Here is a 19,978-nt window from a genome sequence, read left to right on the forward strand (position 1 = left end):
ATGTTGTGATTGATGGCTCTGCAGGTCCCTATTTTGCTTTTTTCCTCCCTTTCTTCAACTATATAATCTTAATGAGCCTATCTTCAAGTCTTCTGGCTGTAATTCTTTCTTCTGTCTGTTCAAATCTGCTGATATTTCATTTGGATGAGTTACTTTTCAACTCCAAAATGTCTACTCTGTACCTTTTCTTTTTGTTTGTGTCATTTCTCATTATTGCTGTTTTCTTTTTGTCAGGATATTGCTTCCATACCTCTTTTACTCATTTTATACTGTTTTCCTCTATTTTTCTAGTATATTAAAATAGCTAATTAAAATATCTGCATCTGCTTGTGGATAATTCCTGTGGATTGCTCCTCCTAATATCTTATGCAAGAATTGTATTTGTTATTGTTTTTTCATTATATGTAAACTTCATAACTGGCTATTGAAAACTGGATGTTTTCAGCATAATATCACCTGTAAAATCAGAATATCTTACCCAAGACTAATTATTGTTGCTACTGTTTATTTTATTTGATATTTAGTAAGTAATTAGGAAGAAACCTTGTAAAGTGTGTATTCTTTCTTATGTGTGGCCAGTGAGTCCTGATTGGTCTGCTTAGGCTTTACTTAGAGGCTCTGGGGCAGTTTACCAGTCTTCCTTCCTCAGAAATTGCTGACTTCCTATAGAAACTTGGAAAGGGAATTTTATAATTTCCTGAGCCTTGTGAGTTTCACTAGTCCTATAAGCCTCTGTCTTTCCTCTAGGAGGGAATGTTTGAACTCGTAGGAAATATCTACACAAAACATGATCTTTCACTAAACAATCTTTATTCAAACTATGGTTCTGGACTGGAAGTAAAGTGCACAGTAGATCGTATACTTAGCATAATCAAAGCTATGCTTTCAAACCCTAGCACCAAAATCAGTAAGTAAAATTAAAAGTAACTCAGAACTCTGGAAATTCACTTTCTAATTCTATTTTACTATCTTTTAATTTCCTTGTTTGCTTGAATAAATTTTCATAATATTTTAAAAATAAAGCCTTAAAACACAGCAGACTATGAGATAAAAAGTATATTAATTAAAAGTTCAAAGATGGATCCCAAGTTGGGCTAGTCATTGGTTGGCCATTCATTCAATGTCTACTCCATTTTTGTCCCTCCATTTCTTTTACACAGAAACAATTCTGGGTGGATATTTTTCAAGGTGGGTTGGTGTCCCCACCCACTGGGGCCCTAACTACCAGAAATGATGTCTTCAGGTTCCATATCTCCACTATTGGACATTTTGGCTAAGGTCACCCACATTATGTGCTGGGAGTCTCCCACATCCCAGGTCTCTGGTACTTTCTAGAGGTCCCCCCAACCCCCACTCTGGGGAGCTATATATTCCCATTCATTTTCCTGGTCCTTTGGCCTTCTTTCCTGTCTCTCACCATACCTGATACTGAACCCCTTTTCCTCTCCCTATCCCCTCTTCCACTCAGTTTCTTCCCTCCCTCTGCCTCCCATGATTATTTTTCCCCAACTTGGGATCCATCCCATGGGCAGGCACCAATCCCTGACACTATTACTGATGCTATGTGGTGCTTTCAGACAGGAGCCTAGCATGGCTGTCTTCTGAGAGGCCCTACCAGCAGCTGACTGAGACAAATGCACATACTTACAGACAAATGTTAGACTGAGAGTGGGGACCCCTATAGAAGAGTTAGGGGAAGGACAGAGGAACTGAAGGAAATGGCATCCCCGTAGGAAGACCAACAGTGTCAACTAACCAGGACCCCTGAAGCTCCTAGAGACTACACCATCAATCAAAGAGCATACATGGGCTGGATCATGGACTGCAGGACATATGTAGCAGAGTGCTGCCTTGTTTTACCTCAATGGGAGAGGATGTGACTAATCCTATAGATGCCAGAGGGAAGGGGAATGCTGAGGGGACACCCTATCACAGGTGATGGGGGCGGGGGGATGGGGAGAAGAACTCTGTGGGTGGGGCTAGGAGGGGCAACATTTGGGATGTAAACTAATAAACTAAATAATAATAAAAACAATAAAAATTTATTCTTTCAGAAAAATTTTCAAAGATAAGAATATAGAAATTTCACTAATGGGATGTATTTGTATGTCTTTGTTTCTATGTGTGTGTCTGAAAATATCTCCTAATGAGAGGTGGGAGAAATGGCTCAATCGTTAAGAATACTTCTTGCTCTTCCACAGGACAGTTTGGTTCCTAGCAACCATACCTGGTGGCTTACAATTACGTGTAACTCTAGGTTCAGATGATCTGATACCTTCTTCTGGTTTCCACAGAAACCCACACATATAATAACACAAACATACACATATAAATAATTAAATCTTAAAACGTTTTATTACATTTACTTATTCATCCTGTGAGTTTATGTGTATGTGCAGGTCAGAACATGACTTCCAGGAGTCAAGTCAGTCATACCATGTGGGTTCTTGGGATCAAACTAACACTGTCATACTTGGTGACCTGTTGATCTATCTCACTGGGCCCATATCAGAAATTTTTTAATATAAAATTATTACCTTTCATTTAGTAGAAATGTTTTACTTATACTCATAAGCAATTCTACTTTTTTATACACATAAATGATATGTCTGGTTCAGAAATTTCTAAAAGCTTAAAGAAAAATGAACACATATGTAAAATGTAGTTTTTCAAGAGACTATTAATAGATTTTGTACAACTTGAAAAACCCTACTGAACAAAAAATAGAATATTGACAGCAAAAAACGAAGAAAAATATTCAAGTAATAACACGGAAACTTCCATAAGGCAATATAAATTCAAAATTTATTGACTAATATAGAGATCTTCAATTAATGAAAATTTTATTTCCAAATTAAATTTGTATATTACTTTTATAGAATTTAGTATAAATGTTTCTAATAAAATCGTATAATAAACAATGACCTATCCAAATAAGTGATGTATGGTAGGCTGCCAGGTGATCCTCATTAGAGATGAACTCATATTGGTTACTATTTTCTTTCTTGAGACACAGACTGGCTTTGAAATCATGGGCTCGAACTATGGAGCCCATGATGACCTGCAACTTCTGATCGTCTGGCCTTCATCTAATCTTTGGATTATAGTCCTACTCAACCACATCTAGCTTATATTTTGAAAATAAATAACTACATCTAGCTCATAATGTATCTTGAAACAGATAAGGTAACAGGAAAAAATGGGCAACGATAAGGGTCATAAACTACAAGCCAAGGGGAGAAAAGATATGAGTAAGGAAAGAATAAGGCATAGGATAGAGTTTAGATGATTTATTACATAAGAAGTTGTCTTAAATAGCTAGAAATCAAAGATATTTTTAGATAATCTTACTTGAGCTTATAGATTCCTCTTTACTGTGCTAAATTTCACTCCAGAATTTGTTCCTTCTTAATACAGTATATCTTGTATGCTTGCCATGAAACAGGTTATTTTTGGACCCTAACAATTTATGAATGGAATAGAAGAGCAGACGGAATCAGACAATTTTTGCCTGTAGTAGCTAGAAAAGGGGTAAAAAGAACGTGGGCAGAAAGGTCTGAATGGGCCAATATTCAAAGTGATCTTATATAATTTACTATTTAATAAATATATTTTACATCATATAAAATGTGGCAAAGTCAGAATGAAGTAGGCCAGTGTGAATAAGTGCAACAGAGAGTACAGGAATTCCATTGCACAAAAGTAAGAAGGTACTAGATATAAGATTTAACTCTTGTTTCTCAGTTAACTTAAAGTAAGGCCAGACTAAAGGGTAGTACCATGAATATGGCAATACCACAGTTTCACTAGAATACCACTGAATTCTGACCCAAACCAGATAGTCTCAGATAATATGAAGAATTCAAATGGGTACATTTAAAATCTGTAGGTAGATAACATTGATATAAAAATAGCACAAGATTCCAACTGTCCAAAGAGATGTAGAGTATAAAGGATCAATTGAATATCTCAGTCTTGTTTTCAGGACAGAACTTGAAGACAATTTTATCACCAAAACAACAAACATGTGAGCTACAACTTCACTGATATAGAAACAGAATCTGAAAGGAGGGATATAAATTATATGTGATATCCACCTTGCATGTTTAAAACTCTGACTATTTTGTTTTTATTGTTGTTTAGTTGTTTGTTTTCAGACAGAGCCTCAATATATAGTCTTGGCTAGTCTGGCAATTTTTATGTACACCAGAATAACTTGAACTCATAGAGATCTGCCTATCTCTGCTCCTGCCTCCTGAATTCTGGGACTGAAGGAGGAAATCATCATGTCCTGCTCTAAGTAAGTGTAAAAGTGATTCACTCTCATATTCTGAGTCTATAGTTCCAGAAATCTGACTAAAGAAATCTAACAATAATTTACTATGGACAAATGAAAAAAGTAGTTGTCTCCTTTAAAAATATCTTTGGAAATTTAAAAATGTGTCTGGAAAGGCACAGAATTAGGTATAATGATAAGACAAATCAAACTTTGATACTAATAATTGGGGGCTAATAAATATGCAATAAATATTTATTGTAGGTATTTGTAATACTATGTAAGATATTTTAATTCCGTTATTCTAATTTAATACAGGTAATTGAATAATTGATTTAACATTTGTAATTTTAAATTACATCTATACTAAGTTGTTAAACAATATCCGAACTCTTTTCCAAGTTTAGCAAAACATCTACTTGTTTAATAATCAGGTTCGTACAAAACTACCCTCAGTGCCATTATAGACTACTGAGGCCTAAAGAACTTTAAACTCAAAAGTAGTTAAAAGTTAAGAGAAACAGTATTTGCTTAGCTTGTCTGAGGACCTGGATTTGATCCCTAACACTACAAAGCAAATAACACAACCAAACATAAAATGGTTGAAGGGAAAAATAATTATAAAGTCCACCAAAAGACAAAATTTCCATTTTGCTAAGCATATAAAATAATGTATATTTAAAAGCAATTAATGACCAATTCTGACAATGAAATCGTGAACTATGAAACACTTAAATTTTACTATAAGGTTTCCCCCCAGTAGTGTGGTCATGTTTATTTAATCTAAATGTATGCATACACTTTGACCGAGAAGTCCCCTTGTAGATATCCCATAAAGATTAAAGCACTAAAAACAAATCAGCAAGGGATTTTTTTCTTATAAGTAACTTAAAAAATGTTTGTTAAAAGATTTATTTTCATTTTATTCAAATGAGGGTTTTGCCTGCATTCATGTCTGTGTACCGAGTGCATGATGGGTGCTGATGGGGGTCAGAACTGCACCCAATCCCCTGAGACTCAGGATAGAGATGGTTTGTGAGCCCTCATGGGATCAAACCCAAGTCCTCTGGAAGAGCAGTTGGGACTCCTAACCACTGAGCTATTTCTTCAGTCTCTTAGTAATAATTTTTAACAATCTTCTCAAAAACACTACATTGATAATAATAATGTAAAGAGTCACAAGTATTTAGAAGTAATCATCCTGAATAAAAATCTATAGGGACAGATTAGAACTCACAGTGTGTGAGATTCTATCTTCCAAAACAAGATAATCAGGCAAACACAAATGGGATACTTCACTTTGAATTTTCTTCAATTGCTCTGCTTTTAAAATTAAAAAAACAAAATACTAAAGAAGAATACGTCTTTTATTAGGTTGTGGTAAAGTCTAAAGCTGGTAGATAGGCTAATTAGAAAAGTCAATATAATAATCAGTTTTGTTACCTTTACTGTGCATTGTGGTACACATTTAAATGTACACACACACACACGAATATCTTAAAAAAAATTCTAAGTCCCAAAATTCTAATACTATTGACCTTTCAACTTTCACAAATTCAGTATGTGATTAGGCCAGATGTGAATCAAAATGCCAATCATCTAGTTATAGTAGATGGTAATCCCAAAGGCAGTAAATTATACTTAAAGGACCTTGGCTGCTTCTACATCTTCAATTAACATCCTTGTAATTATTTCCTTTCCTTCCCATCCTACATCTCACAGAACAAGACTTAAATTACACCCTAAAAAATATATGTCCCTATTTCACTCTCTTTCTAGTAAAAGAAAGCGTAAGCTCATAAAGATCCCAGATGATTATAATGCTTCCACATTTCAAATGCTATCTTTTAGATTTCTGAGCAACTACTTCAACTAGAGTTCACACTGTCTCCACCCACTTCCCCGCTATATCATACCCTCTGCTTCCCCACCCCCAGATGAGGTTAGGTTGATAAATGGGTTTTGGAGATGGAATAAAGCCAGACATCAAATAACTTACTTGAAATCCATCTCTTACCTTCTGTACTTAACCCTGGACTTGATGTGAACTTGGCTACGTCAACAATTTTTACAGCAAATTGTTGTCCAGTTTCTCTGTTGATGCATCGTCGTACAACACTGAAGGGACCCCTAAAAAACAAAAAGTCAATTTTAATTCATTGACATTAATTTCCTCTTTTTCATCAACATCTTACTGTGTTTACTTATTTACCACAGTCAAACTATAGAGCTTCACAGTAAAATTTGATAAATATAATTTTGAGCGTTATTGTCTAATTCAAAGGTAATTCATCATGTTAAGATATTGTTATACCAAAAAATAGAAGCCAAATAAATAGGTTTTCAAACCAAGATATATATTTTTTCAATTCTAAGTAGTATCCTTATACTCAAGACAAAACAATAACTGTAGGAATTGCAAACAATTATCAACATCTGACACAAGGGGCAGTTTGTAGAAGTGGGAAATTACATACTTTTTTTTTTTAATATAACATTGTATTTTAATTACAATGTCTGCCCCTTCCCTTTCCTACTTCCAAACCCTTTCATATACTCCCCCCTGCTTTCCTTCAAATTCATGGCCACTTTTTCCAGCAATTTCTACTGCACACATATAGATAAACTCTTTTTGAAGCCAAAAGTTAAATCATTAACACCTCCCCTTTATCTTGCCACAAACCTAATCTTTATTTCCATATCTTACTGAGTTTCTCTCCATCATTTCTTGGCATATCACAAACTCTTAACTTAATGCTCTAAGTATTTTTCAATGACCACTGAAAAATGTTTCTCATTCATTCTTGTACTGTTGTTTAAAAAGAAAAACTTATATTATGTTCTCACTAAAATCCTGGAGAAAAAATTTTACAAACACACACACACACACACACACACACACACCCCTAATCAAAAACATATAAGCAATTACTACATAAAACAAGGAAAAGATAATTCTAAACAAAATCTGGACAACAGTCTTAAGCAAAGAATTCACAAGGGAAAACCCCTGTGATATGATGTCCAGGAACCTCTCTAGTCTGACCAAAAAAAAAAAAAAAAAAAAAAAAAAAAAAAAGCCATTATAGAAATCCTTCATCATTCTTTTTCTTTTTTTTTTTTCTCAGATCTGGGGATAATCCTTCATCATTCTAATCAGAACTATTTTAACTGCCATGCGTAATGAACTGCCTTATCAGTAAAAGTCACTGTACTGGTCTAGTGACTCATTTACCTACGCCTTCCTGCAATCTTCATCAGTGACTCAATCTATGCCACACAGTTGGATATGCAGAGTGAAATAAAATGTCAATACTTGGGTCCAGAAAACACACACACACATACACACACACTCACTCACGGGGGTGGGGGAGAGAGAGAGAAAGAGAGAGAGAAAGAGGGAGAGAAAGAAAAGAAAGAAAGAGAGAGAGAGAGAGAGAGAGAGATCTTTTGAGATGAACAGTTATGAAATAAATATCAGAATTCAAGAATTTAAGATACCCAATGACAGATTTGTTGTGTGAAACTAGCACTTCAACTCTGATTCATAAATTAAATATAAGAGCATATATGCATGCATACATTTTTTCCAAATTCTACTGGTGGAAGAATAGACAGCACTCTCACTGGCTTTTAGAGGAAATACAGGAAGAAAAACATTTATGTAGTGTTCCTCTGACTTGTAATATTGTTTCTCCTTTTTTTCAATTAAAGGACAAGCAAATACATTTAATCTAACCTATACATAAACACTGATTTGTGATCAAATGAATGCCATCATCATGACCATCAATTCCACCCAGCTTCAAATCTTTCCACAAACGGCAAAGCTAACCCGGAAGGGAAAGAAGGGTTAATAATGCTAATGTTCAGATCACAAGTCTACAGAAAGAAAACTTTTACTACAGTCGCTGAAAACCACTAGATCTTCCTCAGTGACAACACAAGGAAGTGAGGCAGGACTCCCACAAATGCTTCCATTTTTAACCTGATGTCGTACTTGCGATTATTTGGTCCGACAATAGCATGCAATTTCAGGAACTATTTAACATAATCAGGTTTTGTCCACACAAAAGTCTTCAGGGTCTCTATTTATATATACATTTTGTGTAGTATGACTCAACTCAATGCACCATTTTGCAAAATTTCTGAGTTCTGTCTGTGGGGTTGTTTGTGATCGATCTGAAAGCCCCTTTCCTGCTTGACTAAGGGGAAAGAAGAAAGCATATGTTTCTCCTGCTAACACTGTATGAGAACTAAGATAGCTAGGGAGAAAGGAGAGGAAAAGCCATGAGACAACAAAACCACCTTTTACAAATAGGAGCACATACACATACAAAATCACAACACTTAGAAAAGAGGCCATGGATTTGAAAGACAGCAGGGCACTACACGAGAGGACTTGGAGGGAAGAAAGGGGAGAAAGAAAGAGATGGTGTAACTATACTCTCAAAATATTTTTAAAAATATGAATAAAAATTAAACCCATTGGTCTATTAAGCTTATTTAATAAGGTTTAAAAAGGAGTGTATTTATGAGTTCTTCAAGACCTGAGCACAAGTCATAAGGAAAGCAGAATAAAGGCTTTTCCTTTAATACCATGCAGGAAGCGAACAAAGGTGAGCTGAAACAAATTTAATAACCTTAAAAGACATCAAAACATAGTCTGAGATTGCTTAGGATTTCATTCACAACTTAAAACTCAGCAGATACTAATAAAAGAAGTAATTTGGGTAGGCCTTTTATGAAAATGGAAAGTAATAAACAGTATTAACATACAACAGTATCAACATAGTTATATTTAGCTGACAGTTTAAGGAAAATAAAAGGTCAGGAAGAACAGATTTCAGTTTTGCTTGTTAACCCTTTCTTGACACTTTGAGGTTTTTACCTAAAATTTATTTAATGTACTGTGTAGCCAATTCTTGAGTATTGATGTGGAAGAAAATGAGACATTATCTTTATCTACTAGGGTATTGAACAAAATAGAATGACAACTGATGATATTTCAGATTTGATTAAATATTGCCAGGGAGAGAGAGTTTATTTATTTTTATTTGTTCATTTATTTTTAAAGATGTGTCTACTGGTAGGTTCCACATGCTCCAGTAATGGCCTCTTATCCATGGCTATTCAGGCAGCACTAACTGGACTTAACAAGTCATTAAATACAAAACTCATGAAGTTGGGGGTTGTTGGGATATTGATGGGACTAGAGCGAAAAGTTAGAAGTAGAAATAATCATATTTCATTGATACACTATGAGATTTTCAAAACTAAAGAAACATATAATAAGACAAAACAAATATCTGTACACTACATAGGCATGAGTGCACAAGCACACACTCTCTACTCAACTCCTCACAAATACCAAATATTGACTGGAGTTATGACACAATATTCTTATTAAGGCAGATGGATACGTGCATAATTCTATGGCTTTGACATTTTTTAATTAACTTTACTATTTGACAATTCCATACAAATGCATAATACACACTAACCACTCTCAATTTCAATCCTCTCTCATTTCACTACTACTCGTACACACATACACACTTCCTCTTTCAGACATTTCTTTCTCACATGTGTCTGTTTTTCTTTGCAACCTACAGTGCTTAACCAGGGCTGTATAAGTAACTGTGGGTTTGAAGCTATCTGAAGCTATCTGTCAGGCTCTGGTGGGCCCAGCAGTGTATATATAACTAGAGACAATTATTCCCCCTGTTCCCCAAACCGATCAATAGCCAACAGTGCAATAGGAAGGTGTAGGGATGGCTTCCCTTTAAAATGAGCTGTCTTGCATGTGACCACTGAGGGTCAGTGCACTTCCTGAACTCCTGATTGTGACAGTTGTATTGAGTTCAGAAGATGGTATTCACAGGCTTTCCCCTTTTCTTTTGGCTTTTGCACACTTCCTAAATGCCTCTCCCAGTGCTCTCTGACCATTAGAGGGAGGACTGTAAAAGTCTGTTTAGGACTGAGGCTTCAACCATCCCCCATTCTTAGATTGTAGGGCGCTATGAGTCTAGTCTTTGCATTCATTGCTAATAATTGTAAAGAGAGGCTTTTCTCACTGTCTGAGAATAGCCTTTGTCAATGGATGTAAATATATATATTTAGAAGGCACTTTGATGATGGATCAATTTAGTTCCTCCAGTTGGCCATTACTGCCCTATGCATAGACTGTTAAGTGGGCTTACTAGCTATGAGTTCCACTCTTGGGAACAGGCCTCAAATCTTATCAGATGGCAGCTAGGTATCCTCACAACAATCGTGCCACTATTGCACAGGTAGGAACATCTTCCAGGCAGGTTTTTTTTCTGTTTTCTAGGGAACACAGATGGGGAAGGCCAATAACACCTTTGTTCTCTCTCCCACCAGCGTGTAGAGTAGCGCATTGTGGAACTATGAGAGTAGCCAGAAGGGAGGACATTTCTAGCTCGGTTTCAGCTTGCTTTCTCTCTATCTTGTAACTAGGGTATCTTCAGCAAAAGGGTGATACCCTCTAATGGTGGAAAACTAAAAGTTCTGACAGAATCTTTTTTGTTTTGGGGACATCTGAGGCTTCCTTGATCAATTTCTGTGGAGGTATGCCATACCAGCTATTGGAAAGTTTGCTTAGCCACACAGGTTCACTGCTATCTGAAAAGATCTCAAATAATTAGCTGAAGGATGCACTTAAAGTCTTGGAAAAGCAAAGCAAACCACACCCAAAAACACTACACAGGGAAGCACATCCCTAGAATCATAGAACAGAGAAGACAGGCAGATTTCTGTGAGTTTGAGGCCAGCCTGATCTACATAGAAAGTTCTAGGCCAGCCAAGTTTACGCTGTGAGACCTTGTCACAAAAATTAAGATCAGAGCAGAAATTAATGAACTGGAAACAAATACAACACAAAGAATAGATGAAACAAAGAGTGGTTTCAAATAATCACGGGAGGTAGAGGCTGAGAAGGACTTCTGAGGAAAGGGGAAAGGGAGCAGGATTAGGTATGGGAAGAGACGGGGAAAGTATAGAGGGTCAGGAAATCGAACAGAGGTGTGTAGCAAGGAGTTATGGGCGACTGGGGGTAGCCACCAGAAGATCCCAGAAGCTAGGAAAGCAAGAGGGTCCCAGAACTAAGCGGGGATAACACTAGCTGAAATACCCCCAAAAAGGTGAGAAGGAACCTGTAGAGACCATATCCAGAGGTTAAGCACGGCCCCCGGTTAAGAAGGAATGGGGCTACCCACACATCTCAAAAATATTAACCCAGAAATATTCATGTCTAAAGGAAATACAGGGACAAAGAGGGGAACAGTACTGAAGGAAAGGCCATCCAGAGATTGCCACACAAAGGGATCTATCCCATCTGCAGACACCAAACCCAGTTACAATTGCTGATGCCAAGAAGTGCATGGTGACAGGAGCCTGCCTGGTATAGCTGTCTCCTGAGAGGCTCTGCCAGAGCATGACAAATACAGAGGCAGATGCTCACAGCCAACCATTGGACTGAGAACATAGTCCCCAATGGAGGAGGAGTTAGAGAAAGGACTGAAGGAGCTGAATGGGTTTGCAACCCCATCGGAAGAACAACAATATTAACCAAACAGACCCCCTCCCCACAGAGCTCTCAGGGACTAAACCACCAACCAAGGAATATACATGAAGGGACCCATGGCTCCAGCTGCATATGTAGCAGAGGATGGCCTTATCTGACATCAAAGGGAGGAGAGGCTCTTGGTCCTGTGAAGGCTTGATGCCCCAGTGTAGGGGAATGCTAGGGCAGTGAGGCAGGAGTGCATGGTTGGGTGGGGGCTACCCTCATAGAAACAGGGGGAGAGGTATGGGGTAGGGGGCTTGTGGAGTGGAAACTGGGAAAGGGAATAGCATTGGAAATGTAAATGAATAAAATATTCAATAACAAAATGAAAGCATTATTTCTCTGAAAAGCAAGATTGTCCAATCCTTTGCAATGTAACGAAAAGAAAAACCAGAAGACCTACATCAATCACTAAAATTAGATATGAAAAGATGTTGTAACACATACCACTGAAATCCAGAAAAATATTGAGGATACACCTTATAAACCTATATTCCATTAACTTTGAAAATCTAAAAAATAAAAAAAAGATGAATTTTCCAATACCTATGACCTACCAAAGTGCAACCAAGATGAAATAAATATTTAAACATATATGTATGTATATATTTCCAGCAACAAGACTGAAACAGTAAAAGTCTCCCAACTTAAAACATCTCAGAAGCAGATAGATGGACTCACTGCAGAATTCTAGTAGATCTTCAAAGAACTAGCACATGATACTGTGAGGATTATTCCACAAAATGGAAATGAAAGCAATGTTTCCAAATTCTTTTTATGAAGCCAGTATTATCCAAATACCAAAGACAGATAAAGAAATAACACACAAAAAAACTGTATCGTTAGAACATCTGCTAGAATTTTGGAAAGATCATAACTGCCCTATGTAGACACGGAATACTTCCTTTACTCTTCATCTACAAGGAAAGTTAAATGTAGGCAATAGCCAATCCCTATATAAAAGCTAAATATAATTTTTAAAAGACTATAATTACAAGAAACTATGCTACAAATTATGCCTGGTTCCCAGCAAACCAAGATAAATTGAACACAGTGTAGATAATTATTTCCCAAATCTACTAAGAGGAGCTTAAAGAAAAGACTGGGAGATCAGGAGAGATGAAATGTAATAATCAAATTTGAGGGATAAAGAGCGTACACAGATACAATGTTAACTCATCCAGCAAACTTGGGAGAGAGCTGAATTAGAGAAAACAAGAAACCAAACCCATTTATGTTACAGAACAATCAAGAATCTCATGAAATTGGAACTCGAAAAAAATTTTAAAGAAGCAGTTAGGTCTCTGCTCTACCTTCTACCATGAGTAACTGCTCCTTCGTCATCCTAACGGGGTTCATACTTGAGAGGCAACAATACATTCTCAGGACCAGAGAGAAGGCCATTGACAAAGGGATGTTACATAGAAAGCAAAGGAGCATGAGGTTTTGTGTGTGTGTGTGTCGGGTGGTATATTAACAGTCTTGTTCCTTTTCAAAGATAAGATATGAGGTTCCCAACGTCATTCAACTATATCTCAGCTTCTTATGACATGGGATGTGGTCCTAGGGAGCCACAAATCTGAATGTGTTACCCACACGCATGCACACACGCACGCACACACATCGTGCCAAAAGGTTTCTGATGCCAAACAACAAGAAAAATTCCAAATTCAATGTGCAGTGAATGTGTATTGTGTCAGAGCTTTGACTTTAAACTCACGGCAGCATGCTCATTTCGCAATGCACATGCCACTCAACACCAATGATTGCTTCCTAAAACACCTTCACTCCCATTTGAGACTGATGTTATGAACGACAGTGTGTTTAATGCACATAGAATGTTTTCTGCTCTTATCAAACAATCAAAACAACGTTTTGATTATGAAAAACAGGCTTTTAATATTTTCCTACTATGATTCTTGAGCATGTAATAAATTAATATACCTTTTTATTGCATTGGGTTAGAGTGATAGATTTTTAAAATCGGTGTTTGAGTTTCTGACTTGAGTTTCATTCAAAAAAAACATTAAATGCATTTTGGCTGACGTATCGGAAAGAAATTTCTAACAATTTCTAAATGATCCTAAATACATTTTCTATCATTTTCTCTATTGTGTATTTTGCAAAACAATGTTCCTCAAGCGTTGACAATCCCACCAAAAATCAGTATCAATCAACTCTAAAAACATTTAATATGTTCTGCCCCTTGGTATCAAACATTCAGCCAAGATTTAATTCATGTAAAAAGGAGCAATCCACTTAATTAGTATGCAAATTTGTTTGCATCCTTAACAAATGGTAAAACTACACACACACACACACACACACACACACAAGCAATTGTTTTCAAAAAAATATGTTTATGACTTATACAGTAAATGTTTGATTTGTATGTTTATTTTACCTGAAGTTGTATTCGAGTTTCTCAGGTGAAAAGGGTCATGATGCCCTGGATTAAATTCCCTTACAGAGAGACTCCTGGTTTCTCAGGAAGTCTTCAGCTGTGGGTTATCTGAAGTTATCACTATTGTCATTTTGAGCTGGATGTTTCTTTTTCCTTGTATCAGAAAGTAATATGCACTGTTATCACTGAAGACTAGTAGCACCCCTCCAGGTTTTTTTTCCCCTCCATCTTTATTAACTTGGGTATTTTTTTTTTTTTAAGACTTATTTATTTACTTAATATGAGTACACTGTAGCTGTCTTCAGATACACCAGAAGAGGGCATCTGATCCCATTACAGATGGTTGTGAGCCACCATGTGGTTGCTGGGATTTGAACTCAGGACCTCTGGAAGAGCAGTCAGTGCTCTTAACTGCTGAGCCATCTCTCCAGCCCCTGGGTATTTCTTATTTACATTTCAATTTATTTATTCCTTTCGGTTTCCAGGCCCATCCCCCAATCCTCTCCTCCCCTCCTTTATAGGTGTTCCTCCCATCCTCCCCTCATTACCATCCTCCCTCCCCCCAACAATCCATTCATTAGGGGTTCCAAGTCTTCAACGGGACAAGGCTTCCCCTTCCACTGGTGCTCTTTCTCAAATGACTCTTTTATGAGGTTTAAGTCAGGGTCAGTCCATCATATAGTCTTTAGGTAGTGGCTTAGCCCCTGGAAGCTCTGGTTGGTTGGCATTGTTGTACATATGGGGTCTCGAGGCCCTTCAAGCTCTTCCAGTCCTTTCTCTGATTCCTTCAACGGGGGTCCTGTTCTCAGTTCAGTGATTTGCTGCTGGCATTCGCCCATGTATTTGCTGTATTCTGGCTCAGGAGATCTACATCCGGCTCTGTAGGCTGCACTTCTTTGCTTCTCCATCTTGTCTAATTGGGTGGCTGTATATTACTTTTTGACCCACATTCTTAGGGCAGGCTCTGAATGGAATTCATTCCTTCTGTCTCTGTTTTAATCTTTGCCTCTCTATTCCCTGCCAAGGGTATTCTTGTTCCCCTTTTAAAGAAGGAGTGAAGCATTCACATTTTGGTCATCTGTCTTGAGTTTCATTTGTTCTAGGCATCTAGGGTAATTAGAGCATTTGGGCTAATAGCTACTTATCAATGAGTGCATACCATGTGTGTTTTTCTGTAATTGGGTTACCTCACTCAGGATGATAATACATGTATATATGACACACATATATACAAATGTGCATATTATATAATATACATATACACATTTCTTGGTGTCTAAAGAGGATTGGTTATAAAAGCCCATATAGGTACCAAATTTCACTAATATTTAAGTCCTCCATATAAAATGGCAACTATCAAGAGTATAATTTACACATACATTTTCTGTACATGTTAAATCATCTCTAGATTACTTATTAAACTTCTTACATTTAGATATGTATGTTTCATGTGAAATACTCACAGAGGCTGGAAACTTACTAAGAGGCCATGAGTAGAGGTAGTTGAGGGAGAGGAGATCCAATGCATTGGTATAAAATGTTAAAAGGGACATTGTAAGGAAGGGGTGAATTGGGTTGGGGTAGGGGAAGACAGGGTAGAAGAAAGCAAGTGGAAGGGATAAATCACACTGATGAGGTTTTTTAAGCCATATGGAAATCTACTAGTGTACAAGGTTCTTAAGGCATATCTATCAATAGAGATAAAAGGACTTAAGATGGAGTTATCTTAAAATGAAGCAACCATGCCCCTACCAGACAGCAGAGGCTAAAAAATAAAAGCCATAGTCTCAGGAGTAGGTTACTTCTTGCAGACCTAAAGATCCCCCAAACATTACAAGTCATTACTAATGTTCTTGGCTACCTCCAAAACTTGACAGTAAGTCCCTACCGCTGAAGAAGCTATATATTTGAGTCACAGAACAAAGATAAATCAAGCTAGCACTGAACTGAAATCTTCATCCCTACTGGCTAGCTTTCATGGCACCAAACAGTGTACGTACACTACTAGAGGAGAAAAGTAATGAATCTCACCCACCTGTGAACAACCTGGTGAGCTATGAGTGATGGCCGAAACATGCTCACTGTACATGAGCATGTGCTACAACAGTGGCACGAAGGTGGAAATAACCAACCACTTCGTGATTAGATTTAAGGTTTGCTCCACAAGATGAACCTCATCCCTGGCATCATTACCAGGCCAAGATAGACCCTAGGAGAGAACCTACTACTATATTCTGCTAAATGGACATTCTAGTAATTAAACTTGTTATAATTTATCCTCATGCCCACATATTAAGGAAGGCCCCTCTCAGTCCTCATCAGAGAGCCTTCTGATTGCTGTAGATGATCAACACAGCAAACTACAAGTAGCTAAGGTGCAGAGAATAAGACAATGTAGAATGTTCATCCCTAAACAGAACATATATATACTACACCTCTCCTCTAATGGCTCAGGGATCTTTGTAAAAAAGGGGGTGGAAAGAGTGTAAGAGCCACAGGGGATAAATGTCTCCAGAAAGCTGTGTCTTCTGGACCCAGCAAGGAAGCTGCATATATGTACTCACAGCAGGTGTGACAGCATGCGTAAGATCTACAATCCCAATCCAAACCAAATCCCAGCAGGAAGGGGAGATGGGCACAAAACTCCACCCTGAGCCAATTACTGGCAATTGTTAGCTGCTGAGAGAGGAGGTCTCAGGAACTTGCTGCCTAAATGATAACAAGTGAAGATTGACGATATGCAGATTGATAAGTAAAGACTGATCAAAACAGAAAACACAAGCTTACTTTGAAAAGTTGGCAATAGATCTCCAATAACCTAACAGAACAAATCAGGTTTACCTGTGTCTTCAAAAGTTTAAGACTGGTTAAAATTATTTACTAACTCAGTACTTAAAATGACATAATTAGTCCCTCTGTCAAACCTAAATAGTTCAATGGAAAGTTTAGTAGGCTTTGCTTTTGTTTTCATGTACCATGCTAGCATTTGGTCTAGCACACTGTGTGTGTGTGTGTGTGTGTGTGTGTGTGTGTGTGTGTGTGTGTGTGTTGGCATTTCTGTATTGTTGCTTGTTTTTGAGTTTTGTTTTTGTAGGGAGGGTGGGGGGTCCTGGGAGAGTTGGGGATAGAGAAGAAGATGAATCAAAATACAGTGTGTAACTTTTTTGAGACAGGGTTTCTCTATGTAGCCCTGGCTGTCCTGGATCTCACTACGTAGAACAGACGGGTCTTAAATTCACACAGACCTACTTGCCTCTGAATGTTGGAATTAAAGGTGAATGCCTAAAGGCGAGCTCTTAAACCTCAGTATTTTGCAGAAAATATAACAGTATCACAGAGTTCTATATCACAAACCGGCTCACAAAAGAGACAAGATTTTTGAAACTAAGTCTTCACTTTTTCTCTTTTTAACTAATTTCCTACTAGTGTTCATGAACAAAATTGCCTATAATTAGTGCTGGCATTATCACAATTGCCAAATTTTCTGTGCATAATCCAATTCTTATAAACTGAAACTAATAATTATTGAAGTCCGAGAGTGTGAAATTACATTGTAAATCACATCTTCAAAGTAATGTGTTTTTGTTGGAATTCACTAACAGATTATATTCAAGATGGCACATTATCATATAATAGTATTATTGGAAGCCACTATCACAACTGTACCTAAGGGTGAGTGGGATTAATACTTAGGCTCAGAAGCTACCTTTAACAGTCTGCTTTTCAGTACTCTGTGGAATGTTATAAATCTCTTTCTGTTCAGAACCATGTTTTAAAGATCCCTAGTTAAACCTACTAGTAAATTACATAAAATATTAATTTTATGTATCTAATTTAAATTAAGGTAGTAAAAGAAATCTTGAGGCCAGTAACACTCCCTTCTTATCTACTATTTATGTAGCTGCTTAAGGTTACACAATTTTGAGATTTAAACAAAAATAAAAACAAAAAACATAAGACATAATTAGCTAACACTGTAAATTGAGCTTTTCTGATTTGGTATCATGTAGAGTTCTTTAAAGAGTGAAGTTTTCTAAGTTAAGTCAGATTGTGAATATCACATGAAGACCTGCCTTATGTCTTCCTCATATCCTGTGGCATGCTAGTGACCCGGTCTTCTGGTTGGGAATAAGCATCCCTTCCTTGCTGTGCCCTATCATGAAGAAATTACTAATCAATGATGTTCTCTGGAAAAAACCTGATGCTACAATGATATGAATCTTTCTTTTAAGGATTAAATTTGTTCTTTGTCAAAGACAACATATATAGAGAGATGATTTGACTCTTAATATTTAGAATAACAACATGCATTATTATGTTATAATGTTTTAAGGGCTGTTCAAATATCATTTTTCTAGACAAATGTCCAAATATGGCATAAACTATTGATTAAATAACTTTGGGTGTTAATCCAATTGTTTTGTTTAATAATGGATAGGAAAAGATTTAGCTTCATTTTTTAAATGTCTATTCATTAGTACTCCCCAAAGTAATTTACTTTCTTTTACAATTGTTAATATAAGCATATTCAGCAGGCAACCTCTGGTCTTTTAACCAAAAAACACTTAACACAATGGCAAAGCATGCAGAGGAAATAACCATTTACACTCAATTACCCAGCTCGGTGCAGGGCAGCAGAAAATAGGTTTTGAATTATAATTGTAGTAATCAGTTTCTAGGTCTAACGAAGAAAAGTAGATGATCTGGAAAATAATTGCTTTGGGGAAAGAAATCTGAAAATAAGAGTACAGTGGATATAATTGTTTAAGCAAGATACTAAAACATGCAAACATTTAGGAAAACAATTAACTTAGGTAAGAAACCAAAGTCCCTCAGTAACAATAGTGTCTGCTAGTTAGTAAAGCTCACTTGCAACCAGTCCAAAGAACAGAACAACCTCTCAGCATTTACATGACTTCCTATTAGCAAGTAAGGTACAAAACAGAGCATGGAGAACAAGAAAACATCCAACCACATCCCTCAAAACGAGAGCAAGGAAACTCCCTAAGTGTTCTCTTTTTCCCCTTGCCCTTTTGCAATTGAAGATAACTCCTAATAGCTTAGTGAAAAATTATGGTGTCATTCTTGACCACATTCTTCTACATTCTAATTTTAATTAATAAGTTAAGGCTCCTACTGCACTTTGCACATCTTTTCATTCAGCTGATTGTTGGAGCAACTTTAAGACACCTCAACAAAAATCTTCATCAGTTCATTTTAGTATCTGCTTCATCTCAGCCTTGGAGTCAGTTGGTTGGCTACTCTCATTTAAATCATTTTACCCAGTACTTGTGTCAATAGTATCCAGTATAGTATGTGTATTAGTTAGAGACTGGGGATTAGAGGATCTTTTATTTTAGCAAGCAGCCACTTTATTTAGTGCATAAATTCTAGACTCTTTTTGTAGGCTTTATTTCCAATGGAAGTGTAATTCTCTCAGCACTCACAAGGCAACTCTGGCTTATTCTTCAGGGACTCTGTGATGGCTAGTGTTCACTGTCAGAACTTGACAGAATCTAGAAATCACCTGGAAGACAGGACTCTGGGCATGTTTATGAAAACTGCCTTGATTGAATTAATTCAGGTTGGAAGACCCATCCTCTGTGAATGACACTATTCTCTCACTCAAATCAGAGACTACACAGGTGGAGAAATGGCACTTAGCACTTTCTGCTTCTGCCACTTTGAATTTCCTCACCATGGTAACTCT

General features: G+C 36.9%; 1 protein-coding gene across 1 annotated transcript in view; it reads right to left on the reverse strand.

Annotated features, from left to right (window-relative positions):
* Cask (calcium/calmodulin dependent serine protein kinase) overlaps positions 1–19,978 on the reverse strand; it is a 390,111-nt gene that overhangs the window by 257,130 nt on the left and 113,003 nt on the right. The window contains 1 exon segment of the mRNA XM_032890511.1: positions 6,294–6,406. Within this exon segment, the coding sequence (XP_032746402.1) occupies positions 6,294–6,406 (113 nt within the window).

The sequence above is a fragment of the Rattus rattus genome, chromosome X, assembly GCF_011064425.1.
Source record: "Rattus rattus isolate New Zealand chromosome X, Rrattus_CSIRO_v1, whole genome shotgun sequence".
In the NCBI taxonomy this organism is placed as follows: Eukaryota; Metazoa; Chordata; class Mammalia; order Rodentia; family Muridae; genus Rattus; species Rattus rattus.